This window comes from Rhinopithecus roxellana, chromosome 20 (genome assembly GCF_007565055.1).
Source record: "Rhinopithecus roxellana isolate Shanxi Qingling chromosome 20, ASM756505v1, whole genome shotgun sequence".
Classification (NCBI taxonomy): domain Eukaryota; kingdom Metazoa; phylum Chordata; class Mammalia; order Primates; family Cercopithecidae; genus Rhinopithecus; species Rhinopithecus roxellana.
Genome location: NC_044568.1, coordinates 28,010,292 through 28,027,323, shown reverse-complemented (window position 1 = coordinate 28,027,323; position 17,032 = coordinate 28,010,292). Strand labels below are relative to the sequence as shown.

The window sequence follows — 17,032 nt, the reverse complement described above, 5'->3', positions numbered from 1 at the left end:
GGCCACCAAGCCCATGTGACGTGACAGCAAGAAGAGAAGGACATGCTTATGAGCTGGCTCTAGCAACATGGTGCCAGGGCTCCAGTGCCGGCCCCTCCAGGACCAGCTCCTTCAGCATCTCCCTCACTTCTATCCTTCCTCTTCCCTTCCCTGCTGGCTCTCTCTCCCAAACCTAGAAACACACTTTGGTCTCTCTGAAAAATGCAAACACTTCCTGTTACCTTTGGAGCCTTCCAGCTCCCGCTTCTCTCCCTCCCCTCCCAGCCTGGAACCCAGAAAGTCCATCGACACTGCTGGACCCCCATCTCCTCCTGACCCCTTCGATCTGATGCCACTGACCCTGCTCACACGCAGGACACAATGGCCACTTGTTGCTGAGCCACATAGACCCTCTTCAACCTCCCTCCCAGGGCACCTTTCATGCTGCACCCAACTGATATTCCTGGAAACACTGCTCCTTCAGCACCAACCACCCCACACTCCTCACTCTCCAGGCTCCTCCCAGATGTTCTCACCATCTATGCTGATGCCCCTGGATCCCGTTCCTCAGACAGGGCCCTGCTAGCCAGACACCAACACTCAGATCTCCATGGGTATCTTGTGCAAGACCACGTTATCACAAACACTCAAGCCCACCAAACGTGATGAGCTTTCAGGTGCAGGGGTTAAGGGCGCAGGCTCCGAGTCACACTGGCTGAGTTCTGGTCCCTACCCTGAAACTTAGTGACATTGGATATGACATCTCAACTCCCCATGGATAAAAGGAGGTAATGACAGCAAGTCTCACAGGGTATTGTGAGGATAAAGTGTGATAACACCTGTAGATATGGAAAGAAGGGACTGGTGCTGAGTGAGCTTCATTAGATGGTACTGATTGATATGGTTTAGCTCTGTCTCTCCACCCAAATTTCATCTCGAATTGTAATCCCCATGTGTGGAAGGGGAGACCTGTAATCCCCACATGTCGAGGGAGGAAGGTGATTGGATCATGGAGGTGGTTTCCCCCATGCAGTTCTCATGAGTGAGTTCTCACAAGATCTGATGGTTTCATAAGGTGCTCTGCCCTCTTTGCTTTCTCCTCTCTCTCCTGTCGCCACGTAAGACGTGCCTGCTTCCCCTTCCACCATGATTGTAAGTTTCCTGAGGCTTCCCCTGCGGAGCTGAGTCAATTAAACCTTTTTCTTTTATAAATCACCCAGTCTCGGGTAGATCTTTACAGCAGCGTGAGAATGGACTGCTACACGAACCACTGCTAGCACCACTGTCTTCTTTACCATTCCCTAAGAGCTCTTCCTCTGGCATGATATCATCTGCCACCTGTCACCCAAAACCTGGTCACCTGAGACCTTTGAGTCTTCCTAACTTCTCCCCCTCCCATGTCCACTCAATAGTCAAATCCTGCTGGTTTTGTTTCTTAAATGTTTCTCCAGCCCATATCCTCCTATCCAATATCCTCACCTTCTCTCACCTACTCTACCTCATCCCCTGTGCTGTGATCCACCCACCTCCTGCCTCACAGTTTGTTCTATTACAGTACTGAATTGTCTACAGTGTCCCTACATACTACATGAACCTCTTTTCTCTATAATTGGCTTGCACTGGTTTCTTTGCCTGGAATTCCTCTCTCACCTTACTTCTTATACTCTGAGACCCTGATTAGGTGTAATCTATTCCAGGAAGTTTTCCTGGAATACCTAGATTGGGAAACATGCCCGTCCTCTGAGCACCCTTATCTTAAACTTGTGACGTTACATTGAACTTGCAGGTTACCATCTCCTGAGTTGGGTTAGCGGCCCCTGGCAGAGCCCACCGAGGATTTTAATCGTGTTTACTGAACATGAAGGTATGAGGTTACTATTAGAAGAAACCTCAACGACAGAGGCCTTCCCCCAAAACAAACAAACAAACAAACAAACAAAAAATATGCATACAAAAGGAACTCATGAAAACAAGAAAATTTCCACTATTTTAAAATTCAGAACTGATGGATTCTCCATCGACCTAAACAGCTTCCTCAAATGAACCAATGGGATTCAAAGTCAGGGAAACCGAGTCCTTTGGGCTGGTTCTCTCACCCGGGAAGACTGTTGAAGGGGAAGTGACTATGCCCTAGTTTGGGGGTTTGGCAAGGAAAAAAAAAAGAATAAAAAAGAATTGGATTATAGGCTTGCTGTACAGGCTTGTTATTCTGACAGAACAGTTCCAGAACCTGAAACATGATCTCCGGAGGGAGAGGGAGACATTTTTATCACATATTAAGGTTAGACAGATGTTTTGGGTCTGGTGTTACCTGAATCAAAAGCACCATTGAAGAGCCTGACAGCCTGGTTCAGCAACACGTGATCCTGGCAGAAAGGAGACAGGAACCCCTTTTTCTTTTCCTGTTCATGAGGTTTTCCTCTGTGGTTCTATTTGAGAGTTTTTTGTATCTCCCTGGAGCTGGGGCAAGACACCGACTTCCACTCCATACTGTTCCCCTTGGACCAGAGATTCCTTCCCCTCCAAAATGCTGCAGGCTGCACCTTCCGCACGGGGCCAGGGTCCAAATGGCAGCTTGAACGGGTGGGCCCTGGCTCTGCAAGGCAGTTTGAAAGTATCTCCAGGGATGTGCTTCATAAAGACTTGTAAGGTAGAAAAACCTTCTGTCTCCCTCTCTCCCGCTCTCTCTTTTATACACACACACACACACACACACACACACACAAGCACACACACAACACACAAACACATACACATACACAACACATACACATACACACACAACACACATATGCACACACACACACACAACACACAAACACATACACATACACAACACATACACATACACAACACACATATACACACACACATACACAAACACACACACAACACACAAACACATACACAACACACATACACAACACACATATACACACACATACACACACACAACACACAAACACATACACATACACAACACCTACACATACACACACAACACACATATACACACACACAACACACAAGCACATACACATACACAACACATACACATACACACAACACACACACACACAACACACAAACACATACACATACACAACATATACACATACACAACACACATATACACACACACATACACACACAGCACACAAACACACATACACAACACATACACATACACACACAACACACATACACACACACACACAACACACAAACACATACACATACACAACACATACACACACAACACACATATACACACACACACACACACACACACGCACATGCACACATACACATAACACACACAAAACACATGCCTCCCTCCAGGTGGGCCAGGGGGCCAGTCCTGTCACAGTGACAGGGGAGGGCTGTGGACTAGAGGGCACACAAGGACAGAAGCTGGCACTGGGGACACTTTAAGGGCCTGGGCAGGAGGCAGGAGGGGTTGATTTTCCAAACAGCCACTTCCTCCCCCATTTATTTGCCCCTGACAGCAGAGCCCAGCCCTTGAAGGCACCCAGGGAAAGGGCCGGCGTGAGCATGAAAAGCAGGCCTCCGGAATGACTAATGCCCCACCGGGACAGGCCTAGCTCTGGCCTGGCTGCCCGCCAGAGAGTCCACAGCCACTTTCCAAGGACAGCAAGGGCAAGCGTTCCTGACAAGACTCCCCGAGGACCATCCCTTCCCAGCCCTGACCCTCCCTGGGGCTCCCCCAAGGGGCCCGTGAGGCCCTGCGTGAGGACGTCCAGGGACCCAGAGGCTGAGTCACTCCCTTGGGGCCAACCTGGGTCATGGCAAGTTTGTTATCTCAAGGACAAGTTCTCAGACCCCTTATCCAGCCATCCCCACCCAAAACGAACGAAAAGTAAGGCCTCTCCAGCAAATCGGCTTCTCCAGACTCAGGCTCTGCCCCCCCGGGGTGAGGTGCCACATGCCCCAGGAGGGCAGTGTACACACATTGTACACATATGTTCAACACATGTGGGCGGACCCACTGCTCCTCCCTTCCCAGCCGTGGGGGGGCCACCTGCCTCTGGGCCAGGCCCCCCACAAGCCTCCTTCACTCTCCTTCAGCAGCAGCCCCCAGGAGCCCAAGGCAGGAGCCTCCTGCAGAGCCATTTCCTGGGGCGGTAGAGGTGGGGGCCATCCTCCCAGAGTCCTGGGAGGGGATGAAGGGGAGGTGGGGAAAGGGCAGCTGGGCAGAGCCAGGTCACCCCGGCAGGAGGCCACAGCACAGAGCTCTGGGCTGCTCCAAGTTTTTCATGTGCCTTCTGGCGGAGGGAGTGTCAAAGCCATTTCAAAAGCTGGGGGAGTCCCAGGGAAGGGGCCTCATTCTTCGTGGGATGGGGGATTTCAAAGGAGACCCTGCTGTTGAAAGGTTTCCAAAGACCCTCGCCTTTCTATCAGATCCCAATCACTCCCCACCAGCAGCAGCCGGGAGAGGGGTGCTGGGAAAATGTTTCCAAGGAGACATGTCCCTGAGTCATCGTAACTCCCAGGGTCTCCGGGCTGCAGAGCCATGCAGAGGCCCCCGCTGTAAAAAGGCCGGTTTACCGCCCCCCAGGGGAGCTCTCCAGCAGTCTGGGTCCCAGGGGAGGCCTGTCTCAGACCCCCAAGTGCCCTGAGTTTATGAGAAGGCTGCAGAGCTGAACAGGACCACTTCTACCCACCAAGTCCCCCTGGTGCCACTAAGGGGGACTTTTACCCCCGTCAGCGGCAGGGCGGCCACTCTGGGCTCGGACCATTTAGCAGGAGAAGCCATCCACAGGGACACTGGGCCCCAACAGATTTACTGGGATTGCAGAGCCAGCCCCAAAGCAGGCCTGCTGTGCCTGCCTCTCACCATTCCCCCAGCAGCCTTTCCAAGCCACCAGGGCCGGCCAGACTCACAGCACAAGCCACATCTAAGTTCCATCAACTCCTTCTCTTCTCCCCCTGCCTTGTTCCCTCACCCCAGGACCACACCAGGTGGGTCTTCGTTCTCTTCCCAACTGGTTCCTTCTCAACACTGCAGCCAGATTCATCTCCTAAGTCTCAGGCCAGGCTACACCCTGCTCCAAAACCTTCAATGGCTCCCTAGCGCTTCAGTCCAAGGTTTAAACTCAGGTACCCACAGGGACCAGGCTGGAGACTTAAATGCGCAAGACCACGATGCCTGGGAATGCATGCCTTGACTACAGGAAACTGCTGCTGCTGCTAAGTCACGCCAGGTGGGAATGATGATTGCAGGAATGTGAAGCCCTGGCTGCCACCTCTTGTGGTTTTTCAAGAGAAGCCTAATAAATCATACCCAAGGGGCCCCCAAAGTTGGACCCTGGCCTATGGGGTGAAGGACAAACCCTAACCCCTCCACTTGGTATCAGGGGTGCTCCGTGGCTCACCCCAACCCCCTCCCCACTCTCACTCCCCACAATGTCTCCATCCTGGCCAGGCTAGGCACCTACGGCCCCCCAGACCCACTTGCTCTGCTCACCCCCCATCCTCCTATAGGCAGTGGCTCACCACCCTCGCAGCCTGGCAGCAACACATTGCTCCAGAGCCTCCTCCTGATGTTCAGTCCTCCCTCTGAAGGCAACGTCTCCCCTCTTCATCCTTCAACACCCAGGGGGCCCTGTTCTGGGAGCACCTACACCACTGCATTGCACTTACCTGCATGCCCATCAGTCTTCCCCTGGACAGGGAACCCTGAGGTCTCTCCCACCACAGGCCCTGGCAGGGGCTCCAAACACAATGGAGGGACCCTAGCTATGGTTCAGACCCTGCCTCCATTACTCAGGCTGGAAGGACTTGGGTAAGTCACGTAACCTCTCTAAGCCCCGGGTTCCTCATCTGTCAGATGGGGAACTAGTGCCCATGTAAAGTGCCTGGCACGTAGAAAGGCTGAGTCAGTAGCAGCTGTTAGCATCCTTAGCCAATGTGACCTCTTTGCTGCATGGTATGTGCAGTGTCTTCTATGGGATGATCTCTGAGGCAGAGACCATGTCCCCTGTACCCCCATCACCCACAGAGACCGCTGCAACTCTCAGCATGCCATAGGTCCTCAGTTAAGGTCCTCTGGTAGATTGGGTTGATGAGACTCGGGGAAGGCAGACAGGTAGGGAGCACAGGTTAGAGTGAGAGGGACTGCCCAGCCGCCAGAGGTCTGGCTCACCTGGGGTTCCAGGCCGCAGTGAAGTGGAATATCCGCTCGGGGACCAATCAACCACTCCCTGCTGCCTACTCTCCATGCCCCCAACTCCCACATTCCCGAGCTCCAGGTCAGGGCAGGAATGGGCAAGGAGACCTGTCCAGCCCCCAGCCAAGGCGCCTTCCCTCGGAAGCCCAGCCCGCAGCTCACACACAGACCCCAATGCCCCTCAAACCCTCCTTTTGTGTTTCCCACAACTCTAGTCAAGAGCAAACCCCTCACCTCGCACCTGAGGACACACAGCTTCCAGGCTTTGCGCGAAAGGCAAGGTGGAAGAGAGGAGGGAGGGGGCAGAAACACCTTGGAAATCACTGCGGTCCAATTAGCCAGGCTTGCGCCCTTCGTGCTTACAAACAAGAACGCGCGTTAACACCTGCTACAAAAGCAAACATTTTTAGATATCTTCATCTTCACCTCTCTGACACTCCGTGAAAGGACTCTCAGCAGCCAGTGACTGACAGGGGAGTGCTCCTTCTTATCCTTCAGCAGGGGGCTTTCAGATGGAGAAATTAAGAAGCTACCAATCTCCCTGTCAGGCCAAGCTCCCAGGGCCCCCACCTGCTCTTCCCAGGCCCCTCCTCCCCACTCTCCGCCAGGTGAGCCCCACCACACACACAACTGGGAATCAGTGGCTGCAGGAGGCTGGCTCCAAGGCATTTGGGGGCAGAGGCTGTCAGATAGGTTGGGGGTCATAATGGGATATGGGCATAAGCATAATGGGCATAAGCATGGCCAATGCTGTGGCTAGGTAGGGACCAGGGGACCCATACCTGCCCTGAGAGCACCTTGACTAAAGAAGGGCCTTTGCAATGCAAACCCTAAACAAAACCTTGACGACTGTACAAATTTGGAGCAAACTGAAACTGTCATATACCACTGGTGGGGGGTAAGTTCATACAACCACTTCAGAAATGTATTTGTCAGTATGTACTAAAGGTGAACATCATTTAACCTGTGACTAAGCAAGTCCATCCAAATCCTATATTCCCATTTTATATACATATTTACACGTATAAAGAATATAGTATATAACACCATATTATATATTATATATAAACACAAAATATAGGATCTATATATTCCTATAATCACAATAAAATCACATACATATGTTCATCAGTAGACATGTACATGGGGCCGGGTGCGGTGACTCATGCCTGTAATCCCAGAAATTTGGGAGGCCGAGATAGGCAGATCACTTGAGGTCAGGAGTTTGAGACCAGCCTGGCCAACATAGCAAAACCAAGTCTCTACTAAAAATACAAAAAAATTAGCCAGCGGCGATGCCATATGCCTGTAGTCCCAGCTACCTGGGAGGCTGGGGCAGGAGAATCACTTGAACCCCCGGGAGGCGGAGGTTGCAGTGAGCAGAGATCACACCACTGCACTCCAGGCTGGGTGACAGAGTGAGCCTCTGTCTCAAAAACAAAACAAAACAAAAAAACAAAAAAACCCCACCAAACCGAAACAAAACAAAAGAAGACCTAACCATGAATGTGGCAGCAGTATTTAACACCAAACCAAAACAAAACAAAAGAAGACATATCCATGAATGTGTCAGCAGTATTTCAGAATGGGCCCATCAAGAATCAAACAGATAAATGGTGGCTGGCATGCTCCTGTGACAGATTATTACACACCAATGAGAGTCATGATCTCCAACTAGAGGCAATAATGTGAAAAGTGAAAGATGTCAGGTGCAAACAAGTAGAAACTGTGATTCCATTTCCATAAAGTACAAATCAGGCAAAACCAGCCTATATTATTAGACATCAGCATCATGATGACCTGTTGGTAGTGGGGGAGGGCCTGAAGGAGGCCAAGAGGGAAGCTTCTGAGATGCTAGAAATAGTCTGTTTCTTGATCTGTGTGTGGGTTACACAAGTGTGTTTAGTTCATGAAAATTCATTAAGCTGCTCACTTATGACAGGTTTTCTAAATGTACGCAATAAAGGGTTTTGTAAACCAGTACTCTGATGGCACAGCTGTTAAGCAGCAATGAAAACATGCTAGAAGAAGAAAAACAGAGATGAAGTAAAGATGAAGTTCAGGCCAGGAGTGGTGGCTCACGCCTGTAATCCCAGCACTTTGGGAGGCCAAGGTGGGTGGATCATGAGGTCAGGAGTTTAAGACCAGCCTGGCCAAGATGGTGAACCCCCTCTCTACTAAAATCTACAAAAATTAGCCAGGCACAGTAGCAGGTGCCTGTAATCCCAGCTACTTGGGATGCTGAGGCAGGAGAATCGCTTGAACCCAGGCGGCAGAGGTTGCAGTGAGCAAAGATTGTGCCACTGCACTCCAGCCTGGGCGATAGAGTGAGGCTCCATCTAAAATAAAAAATAAAATATTAACAAAAAGATAAAGTTCAACCCATGGCTGCAACTTTACTGCTCAGACTACAGTCTTGGAGAAAGTTATCACATATCCAACGAAGACCCAGGATACCAGACTTCTGGAAGCTCTCCCAGGCCCCAGCCCATCCCAGGCCAGCCCCTTCCCTTAAAACCTCCATGCCCATCAGAACATCCAGCTGTGTCCTCCCCTACAATGAGGGCACCCCTAGCTGCCAAGGAGACCACATCCACCCATCCAAGGTAAAGGGGACTTCACAGTTTCCCAGGTCTCTCATGCCAAGTGTGTGAACTCTACAGAACTTTGCAAGCTGCCCTTCTAGAGAGGCTGAATATTCCAAAGTCCAAAACCACTTGAACAGGAATGGGAAAAGTACCGAAATAACTTTGTAAGCGTTCTGTTTTGACAACGTGCCTGAGGAATTCACCATGTTGAGTGGGGAAATGTGAGCAGTTAAATCTATTCAATGTCATGACACACAAAATTGAAGCATAATTGTTCCTGAGTGCTTGACAACTGGAAAGCACTTTGTTTCAGAAATGGAGGGAAATTTATGCTGGAAAATGGAAGAGATTGTCAAAAGTTTGATTATAATGTGAGTGGAGCTGCGACAAGAAGGCTCAGATGGAGAAAGGGCTCCTATTCTGACATTTTCACTGCTATGTGCAATGTCTCAGAAACAGCAACAGTGACTCTGTCCTTTGGCCTAAAAGCTATTAAAATGATGATTGGAACTGCAAATTTCAAACCCCAAAGAGTAGCTCCAGCATGGCTGGGAGGAAATGCTCTCTTACCAATCATGTGGTTGGCAACATGGATTTGGATCTCTCTCTCGTTCTCGAAGGTCATCTGGCACTTGATGCACTGGTATGTCTTTTTCTGTTTGGAAACCAAAAATAAAAGATTTAGAGAGGAAGGAGGTACGAAAAAGGAGAAAGCATAAGTTCCTAGGGGGCCTGGCTCAAGACTTTCCAGAATGGTTCCAGTCCCCTCCTAGGTCTCCCCAGGCCATTCTCTTCCCACCTCCCTCTAAATCCAGCTCTACCAGACTGGGGAAGCTACCTTCCAAGGGAGCTGCTCCTCTGCTAGATCTGGGAAAACTGCCATCCCAAGGTGAAGCTTTAAGGGAGCTGAGGGAGGCCTCCTTGCTTAGAAAGGCAAATCCATCTACCCATGCCCCCATCCATCCACCCATCCATCCAACCACCCATCCATCCTCCATCTACCCATCCACTCATCTACATACACACTCAACCATCTACCATTCATCTATTTACACACACACCCATCCATCCACCCATTCATCCATCCACCTGCCATCCATCCTCCATCTACCTATCCATCCATCTACATACACACCCACCAACAGACCCATCCATCCATCCTCCATCTACCCATCCATTCATCTACATACACACCCACCTATCCACCCATCAATCCATCCTCCATCTACCCATCCATCCATCTACTCCATCCATCCATCCATCTACTCCATCCATCCATCCATCCATCCTCCATCTACCCATCCATCCTCCATCTACCCATCCATCCATACTCCTATCATTTATCTATATACTCACTCACCCATCCACCCATACTCCATCTACTCATCCATCTCCCCATCCATACATCTACACACACATTCCCATCTACCCATTCATCCATCCTCCATCTACCCATCCATCCATCCATCCATCTTCTATCTACCCACCCAACTACATACACACCCACCCACCCGTCCACCCATCTTCATACATACCCACCCATCTACCCATTCATCCATTTGCAAACACACCTATCCATCCACCCATTCATCCATCCATCCATCCATCCATCCTCCATCTACCTATCCATCCATATACCCATCCTCCCATCTACATACACACCCACCAATAGACCCATTCACCCATCCTCCATCTATCCATCCATCCATCTACATACATACCATACCCAACCACCCATCCTCCATCTACCCATCCATTTATCTACATACTCACACACCCATCCACCCATACTCCATCTACCCATCCATATCCCCATCCACACAACTACACACACATACCCATCTACCCATTCATCCATCCTCCATCTACCCATCCATCCATCCATCCTCTATCTACCCATCCATCCATCCATCCTCTATCTACCCATCCATCTACCTACACACCCACCCATCTACCCATTCATCCACATATACATCCACCCATCCATCCATCCATCCATCCATCCATCCATCTATTCATCCATCAGTCTATCCATCCATCCACCTACCTATTGTCTGTCTATCCATTCGTCCATCTACACACACATCCATCCATCCATCCATCCGTCCGTCCGTCCGTCTATCCATCCATCCATCTATCTTTCTACCTATCCAACAACCTTCTTATCCATTTACTCACCCTCATAACCATGTGGCTGAGCAGGGGACACTGTTTCTGCCAACTCTGGTGTTCAAGGGTGGCTAGGGCACTCCTCATCTGCCCTAAGCACACATGGCCCCAAGGGTTCCCACAGTTGGTTTCCACACACAGGGGCTATTACCAGCTGCCTGTGAGAGCTGAGGGCAGAAAAACTGAGATGAGAAGCTTCAAAGCTTCTCGAAGAGTCATTCCAAAGAGTGAACCTCACTCTCACAACTAATCCCGGATGGTTCTGAAACACCCCAGGGACAGAGGTGGTGTTGCCCATCTGAGGGAAGGACTGTGGCTGTGGGGTTTTTTGAGGAAAGAGGAGTGGTATTGGGAATCAAAATATCCAAGTTTTTTGAAGACCACTTTGGTTCCTGGGATGAGAGGGCTTCTCTTACTTCTGGAAAAGGGAGCAGAACTTCAGATTTATTGGCCAAGGTCCCAGGCCCAACCCTCAACGATGCAGCCAGATGATCCACCAGGGAGCTTAACTGTCTCAGCTCCCACCTCCCTCTTTATCATTCTGAAATGCTATGATGAGTTCTTGCATGGTGCACATTTTTCTTTCCTTTTACTTTTAACCTATCTGTGTCTTTATATTTAAAGTTCAGGCCCTGTAGATAGTATTCAATTAAGTCTTGCTTTTTTCTTTGCATTTAATCTGACAATCTCTACCTTTTGATTGAAATTTTAACTCCATTTATACTTAGTGTAATTGTCAATACTGGTTGATTTTAAATCCCACCATCTTTTGAATTAATTTCTATTTTATCCTACCTGTTCTCTGTTCCTATTTTCCTCTTTCCACCCACATCCATAGTTCCCTAAGTAACTATAGGCCTTTGCCTGTCTGGTTGCTCTACGTGCAACACCCCCTCCATCCTTGACTCAGTTCAAATGTCATCTCTTCTGAGAAGCCTTCTCTTTTCACCCAGAACGGGTCCAGGATCCCCTTCACACCCCTGCACTTATGCTAAAGGACCCTAGGTAATTAACACATTGCTGTGTCATGGCAGACTGGCTCATCTGCTCCCTTCTTGCACCATGAGCACCCAGAGGGCCAGGAATGTGTTTTGTCTACCTTTGAGGCAGCACAGGCACATGAAGTGTTTAACAAGCCTTTGCTGAACACATAAAGTTGCAGAATAACATATGCGGAGGAGTGTATTCAGGCAGAAGTGACAAAGAGAACTAAAGATGACTTCAGTGTCCTGGACTCACACCACCCTAATGCAGGCCTGACCTAGGGTCAGCGCATAATAATTATTTCACTTTTATTATGATTATTATCAGTGCTAAGAAAATGTTTCTTGAACAAATGAATGAATGAAGAAACAACTAGAGAAATTGGTGCTGGATGCTTCAGGCTCCAGGACCTGCTCTGACAAAACCAGGGGCCTTTCCCACAGTGTTTCAGAAGACTTGGGGTGTTTGCTGTGTCCTGAGTACAGGCCACAGCCTGGGGCCCAGGCACAGGCACTCTGCATGGAAAGGCCCTGGGAAGAGTTAGGTAAGTCAGGGGCAGGGTGGAGGGGAAGACAGGGCTGGAGTGTCCAGCCTTACCACAGAGAAAGGAGGATGTCCAGGCCACAAGGAGACTACAGGGCCTGAGGTCTTCTCAGGGGATGCAGCCCAGAGTACCTATCTCAGGTCAACTCCAGGGCGATGGTCATGGAGAGGAACCACCTCGAGCGTCTCCAGCATCAAAACCATGCCTTCTGCTCACATGTGCCCCCACCTACTCTGCTTGGCAAGGTGCAAAACCCTTGGTGGTTGAATGAATGAATGAATGAATGGAATGAGTGAATTAATGAATGAAGCACACCCCAGGAAGGGAAGCCTCATCACAAGGAAGTCCATGGGAGGCCTGCTGGACAAGGACCACCCAGGCCTGTAGGCGGGTGGATGGGAGAAAGGGGTTGGTACCAAGCCGCAGCGATGGCTGGGGGCAGAAGACCATGTCCCCCCTCCAAGGATGGGGATTTGCTTGGGTGCAAGTCTCTGGAGGTTGCAGTCATGGCTGGTCCAGAGACGTGCAGGGAACAGTCCATGATCGCAGTGACTTGGTTGCTCTTCCCAGGGGCTGGTGAATAAAGGGAGCTCACTGTGCTTGGAAAATATATCCCCAGGGGCTTGGGCAGTAAGACAGGCTGCCCCCAAATGCCTCTCTGCCACCCCTTGGTAATAGGAAGAACACTGCCCAATAACTGAGCCCCTCCTGGTGGGACACTGGGCTTCAGAGGGTTCAGAGGGTTCCCAAGGGAGGGGCTGGGGGAAGGGCTGACCCCTCATACACACACAAGACACACACACAGATGTGCAAGCACATATGTGTGCATTCACATGCTCACCCTCACCCCAACTCACCAGCAACACACAAGACCTTCACAGACACACCCACAACCCCTACACACAGCAACCTGTAACACAGATACATATGTGCAACCCCCAGAGAAGCAGGGCCATCCACATGGGTGAACAAGGCCACATAGATGGGCATGTCTACACTCATCCAGAGACCCTGTCTTCAGTTCACTCACCACAACCCCAGTACACAGACCGGTACTCCCAAATACACCCACAGATGTGCATATAGCTTCTGACACAAGTGCATACACAGACCCATCCCCACACGTACCACACTCTCATGTACACAGATGTAGACTCATAAGTGCACACATGTGCACTCACACATAGGCACATACACATACAGGCTCACCAGCCCCCAAACCCTCCAAGCATGGCTGGACTCCAGTCCTCACCCCAACATCTTTTCCTGGTCTGTCCCCACTCTCAACCCCCCTGGAGACCCCTTCCTCCTGGAGCTTCAGCCCCCACTAGGCGACATAATTACAGAAAGATAGAACTTGGCACTCAAAGCACCTCCCCTGCCATAAGCCCCTTCCCTGGGGCCCAGCCCAGAAGAACTAGAGCTGAGTTCCAGGGCCTGTGGCCAGGGTGCCTCCCCCAACACGGCCCTGAGCAACTGCAGAGGGAGGCCCCGGGCAGGAAGAAAACACACTTGAGAATGGCGGAGACAAGAGAGGGAGGGGAGGGAAGAAATGGCTGGAGCCCTTCAAGACAGGAAGGAGAGAAGGAAAAGCCAGCCAGAGCTGATAAATTTCCATGATCGTGACCACTGCCAACGTTCACTGAGCACCTGCCATGTGTGGGCAGCATTTATGCTAAATACTCACAAACCCTCTGCAAGCTCCACTCTAGGGATAGGGTAGGTGGAGTTTCAAGAGGCTGCATTACTTGGTCAGAGCCTCTTGCTGGTGAGTGGGAGAACAGCAAACACTTCGATGCCCACTGTCTGAGCTGCCATTCTCAGCTCCGTGTTCCAGACCTCCTGTCAGGCCTGGTCTAGGTGACAGAAAGCTAGTGGGATCTGGACAGGCCCTCTAACCTGGATATCTGTTTACTTGGCTGTAAAATGGGTATGAGAACACCTGGCCTGCCCCACCCAGCAGAGAAAGGCACTGTGGGGATCCGTAGGATCGATGGATGGTCAGGGTCTGCCTGTGCTGGTTTCGACTTGGGGTTATGTTGTCATTACCCATAAACAGAGGCGGAGATGGAACTTCAATGCTTCATGCTCCAGCCGACAGCAGCCTCGGCCCCACGGGAACCCAGTCCTCTGAGAGCTGGTTGCTGTGGATACACTCCCGAGGGTCCCAGCCTGCCAGCCCCCAAGCCCCTGTGAAACCCCCAGAGTCTGTTCTTACATGAGTGGGTCCTCAGGGAGGGAAGGGGTGGGCTAACTGACATCTGGGCCCCTGCCCCCAGGTGTGCCCACACAGGGGGCAAGGCCCCAGAGAATGCCGCCTTGGCTGGGGAGGCACCTGGGCTTTGTCTAGCTCCTTTCTGCAACGGCCCATCTCCCCAGGCCTCTAGGCAGGCAGAGCCATGATTTTCAGCTCATCCCTGCTCACATGAGACCCGAAGGCAGGGAGAGGAAGGCCTGGGGGCCTCCAGGAAACACGCTCCCCTCGAGTTTCAGTCCCTGCACAGCCGTGCACAGCTGTGCATCCTTGGGTATATGGCATCACCTATCTGAGCTGGCCCCTCTTTGCCAAAACACAGGACACAGCAAGGTTCCTGGGTTGTTGCCACAGAGATAACCTAAAAGTTGGGGCCCAGCAGAGCGCCTCTCACATAGTAGGGGTTTTCACAAAGTGGTGCTTGGTGCTGGATGCAGAGCACTCCAGGGAGGCTGACACAGCCCAAGGCTTTGGAGGCTCTAGAAACAGCTCCTTGGCCATCAGAAAACCCAGCACCATGGTGGGCAGTGCCAGAAAGGGAGGGGTGATCCAGGTTGAGGGGCACCCAGGAGAAGCGGGCATAGTGACCCAGCCCAGCTGCACTGCTCCACAGCATGAGCACAGCTGTGACCACCCGGGACCCCACCCCAGCTCGGCTCTCCCTTCTTACAGCCAGGATGCGTTGCAGAGCTGCTGGGTGGACTGTTGGTCAAGACCAGGGGCTGTGGTGCAGATGCTGCCTCTCTGGGTTCAAGTCCCCTCTCAGCTGTGGAAAGCTGGGGGCTTGAGGCAAGCGACATCATTGTGCTATGCCTCAGTTTCCTCACTTACAACATGAAATATTGTAAGGATTAAGTAGAAAGTGCTTGGCAAGTCCTTACTCCTCAACGAGTGTGGATTGCTACTGTAAAAGGAAAAAATACCAGCAGCATCTACTATGTGCTTGGCACTTAATTTACACATTTAATCCTCAGAGCAAAACACTGAGGTCAGCATGATAAATAGTCACGATGGTTCACAACTGATGGGGAACAGGCAGTGACCAATCAGAGCAGATAATGGTTAAAAAATCAGAGAGGCCCCCCAGTTTCTCCCTGGATGCAGAGATGTCAGCCCAGGAGAGACTCCATTACTATTCCATTACTATCACTATTCATTACACTGCCATTACCTCTGGCTTTGTAGTGGAGCACAGAGGCCCAGAGAGGTCAAATTACCACTGGGTCACGGGAAAAGGAGATTTTAACCCAGGCCACCTGACTCCAGGACCCAAACATTCCCTGAGAGCACCTACGCCCCCTAGACAGGCTGAGGGGGACAGAGCGGGGCAGCAGAAACCAGTGCCCATGCTCAGCCCCCTGGAGGGAATCCTCCTGGAGCCCTGTTTAGAACCCTGGCTCAGCCAAAGGGCCCTGAGAGGGTGGGGTATTGCTATAGCCCCTAAAAAGAGCTCTCCACTCCAGACAGGACTTTGAGGAGAGGCCCCAGGCCCCAGCCAGACATGCAGCTCTGTTCTTTTCTTTCTTTCTTTTTCTTTTTTTTTTTTTTTTTTTTGGAGACAGAATCTCCCTCTGTCACCCAGGCTAGAATGCAGTGGTGCGATCTTGGCTCACTGCAACCTCTGCCTCTGGGGTTAAAGCAATTCTTCTGCCTCAGCCTCCTGAGTATCTGGGACTATAGGCATGTGCCACTATGCCCAGGTAATTTTTTTGTATTATTAGTAGAGACGGGGTTTCACCATGTTGGCAGGATGGTGTCGATCTCCTGACCTTGTGATCCACCTGCCGTGGCCTCCCAAAGTGCTAGGATTACAGACATGAGCCACCACACCCAGCTTTTCTTTTTTTAAGAGACAGGGTCCCACTCTGCCACCCAGGCTAGAATGCAGTGGTGTGATCATAGCTCACTGCAGCCTTGATCTTCCAGGCTCAAAAAGTGCTGGGACTATAGGTGTGAGCCACAACTCCCGGCCTTGCTATTTTCATTCAAGTGCTCCTCTCTTCAGGCAGATATCCATGGAAGGGTCCCCTGGCCCTCTGGGCTCCCGTGGGCCTGTGTGTAACACCAGAAGGCGGGGTCAGCAGGCGCTGAGGCCCCTTCCACTGTGGGGTGTTCCCTTCGCTCTCTCTGGCCCTCGTCTCCCTCCCTCTGCCCTCCTCACCCCCTCAAAATCACAGGGTCCCAGGAAAAACACCCTCAGCAAACACTCCTGTGTCCCAGCAGGCGCCTGTGGCACATGGCCTTTCCCCAAACCCTGCCTCCCTGCCAATGGTGCCAGCAGCGGTCCTCGAGGGAAAGGTACTCCCGAGAGCCACCTGGCACCT

General features: G+C 51.1%; 1 protein-coding gene across 6 annotated transcripts in view; it reads right to left on the bottom strand.

Moving 5' to 3' along the window:
• The window catches only part of ZNF423 (zinc finger protein 423), a 370,406-nt gene that overhangs the window by 130,740 nt on the left and 222,634 nt on the right, over positions 1 to 17,032 (bottom strand). For all 6 annotated transcript variants that reach the window (XM_030925572.1, XM_030925568.1, XM_030925570.1 and 3 more), the window contains one exon: positions 9,328 to 9,412. In XM_030925572.1, coding sequence (XP_030781432.1) covers positions 9,328 to 9,412 — 85 coding nt within the window. The remainder of the gene's footprint in view (positions 1 to 9,327; positions 9,413 to 17,032) is intronic.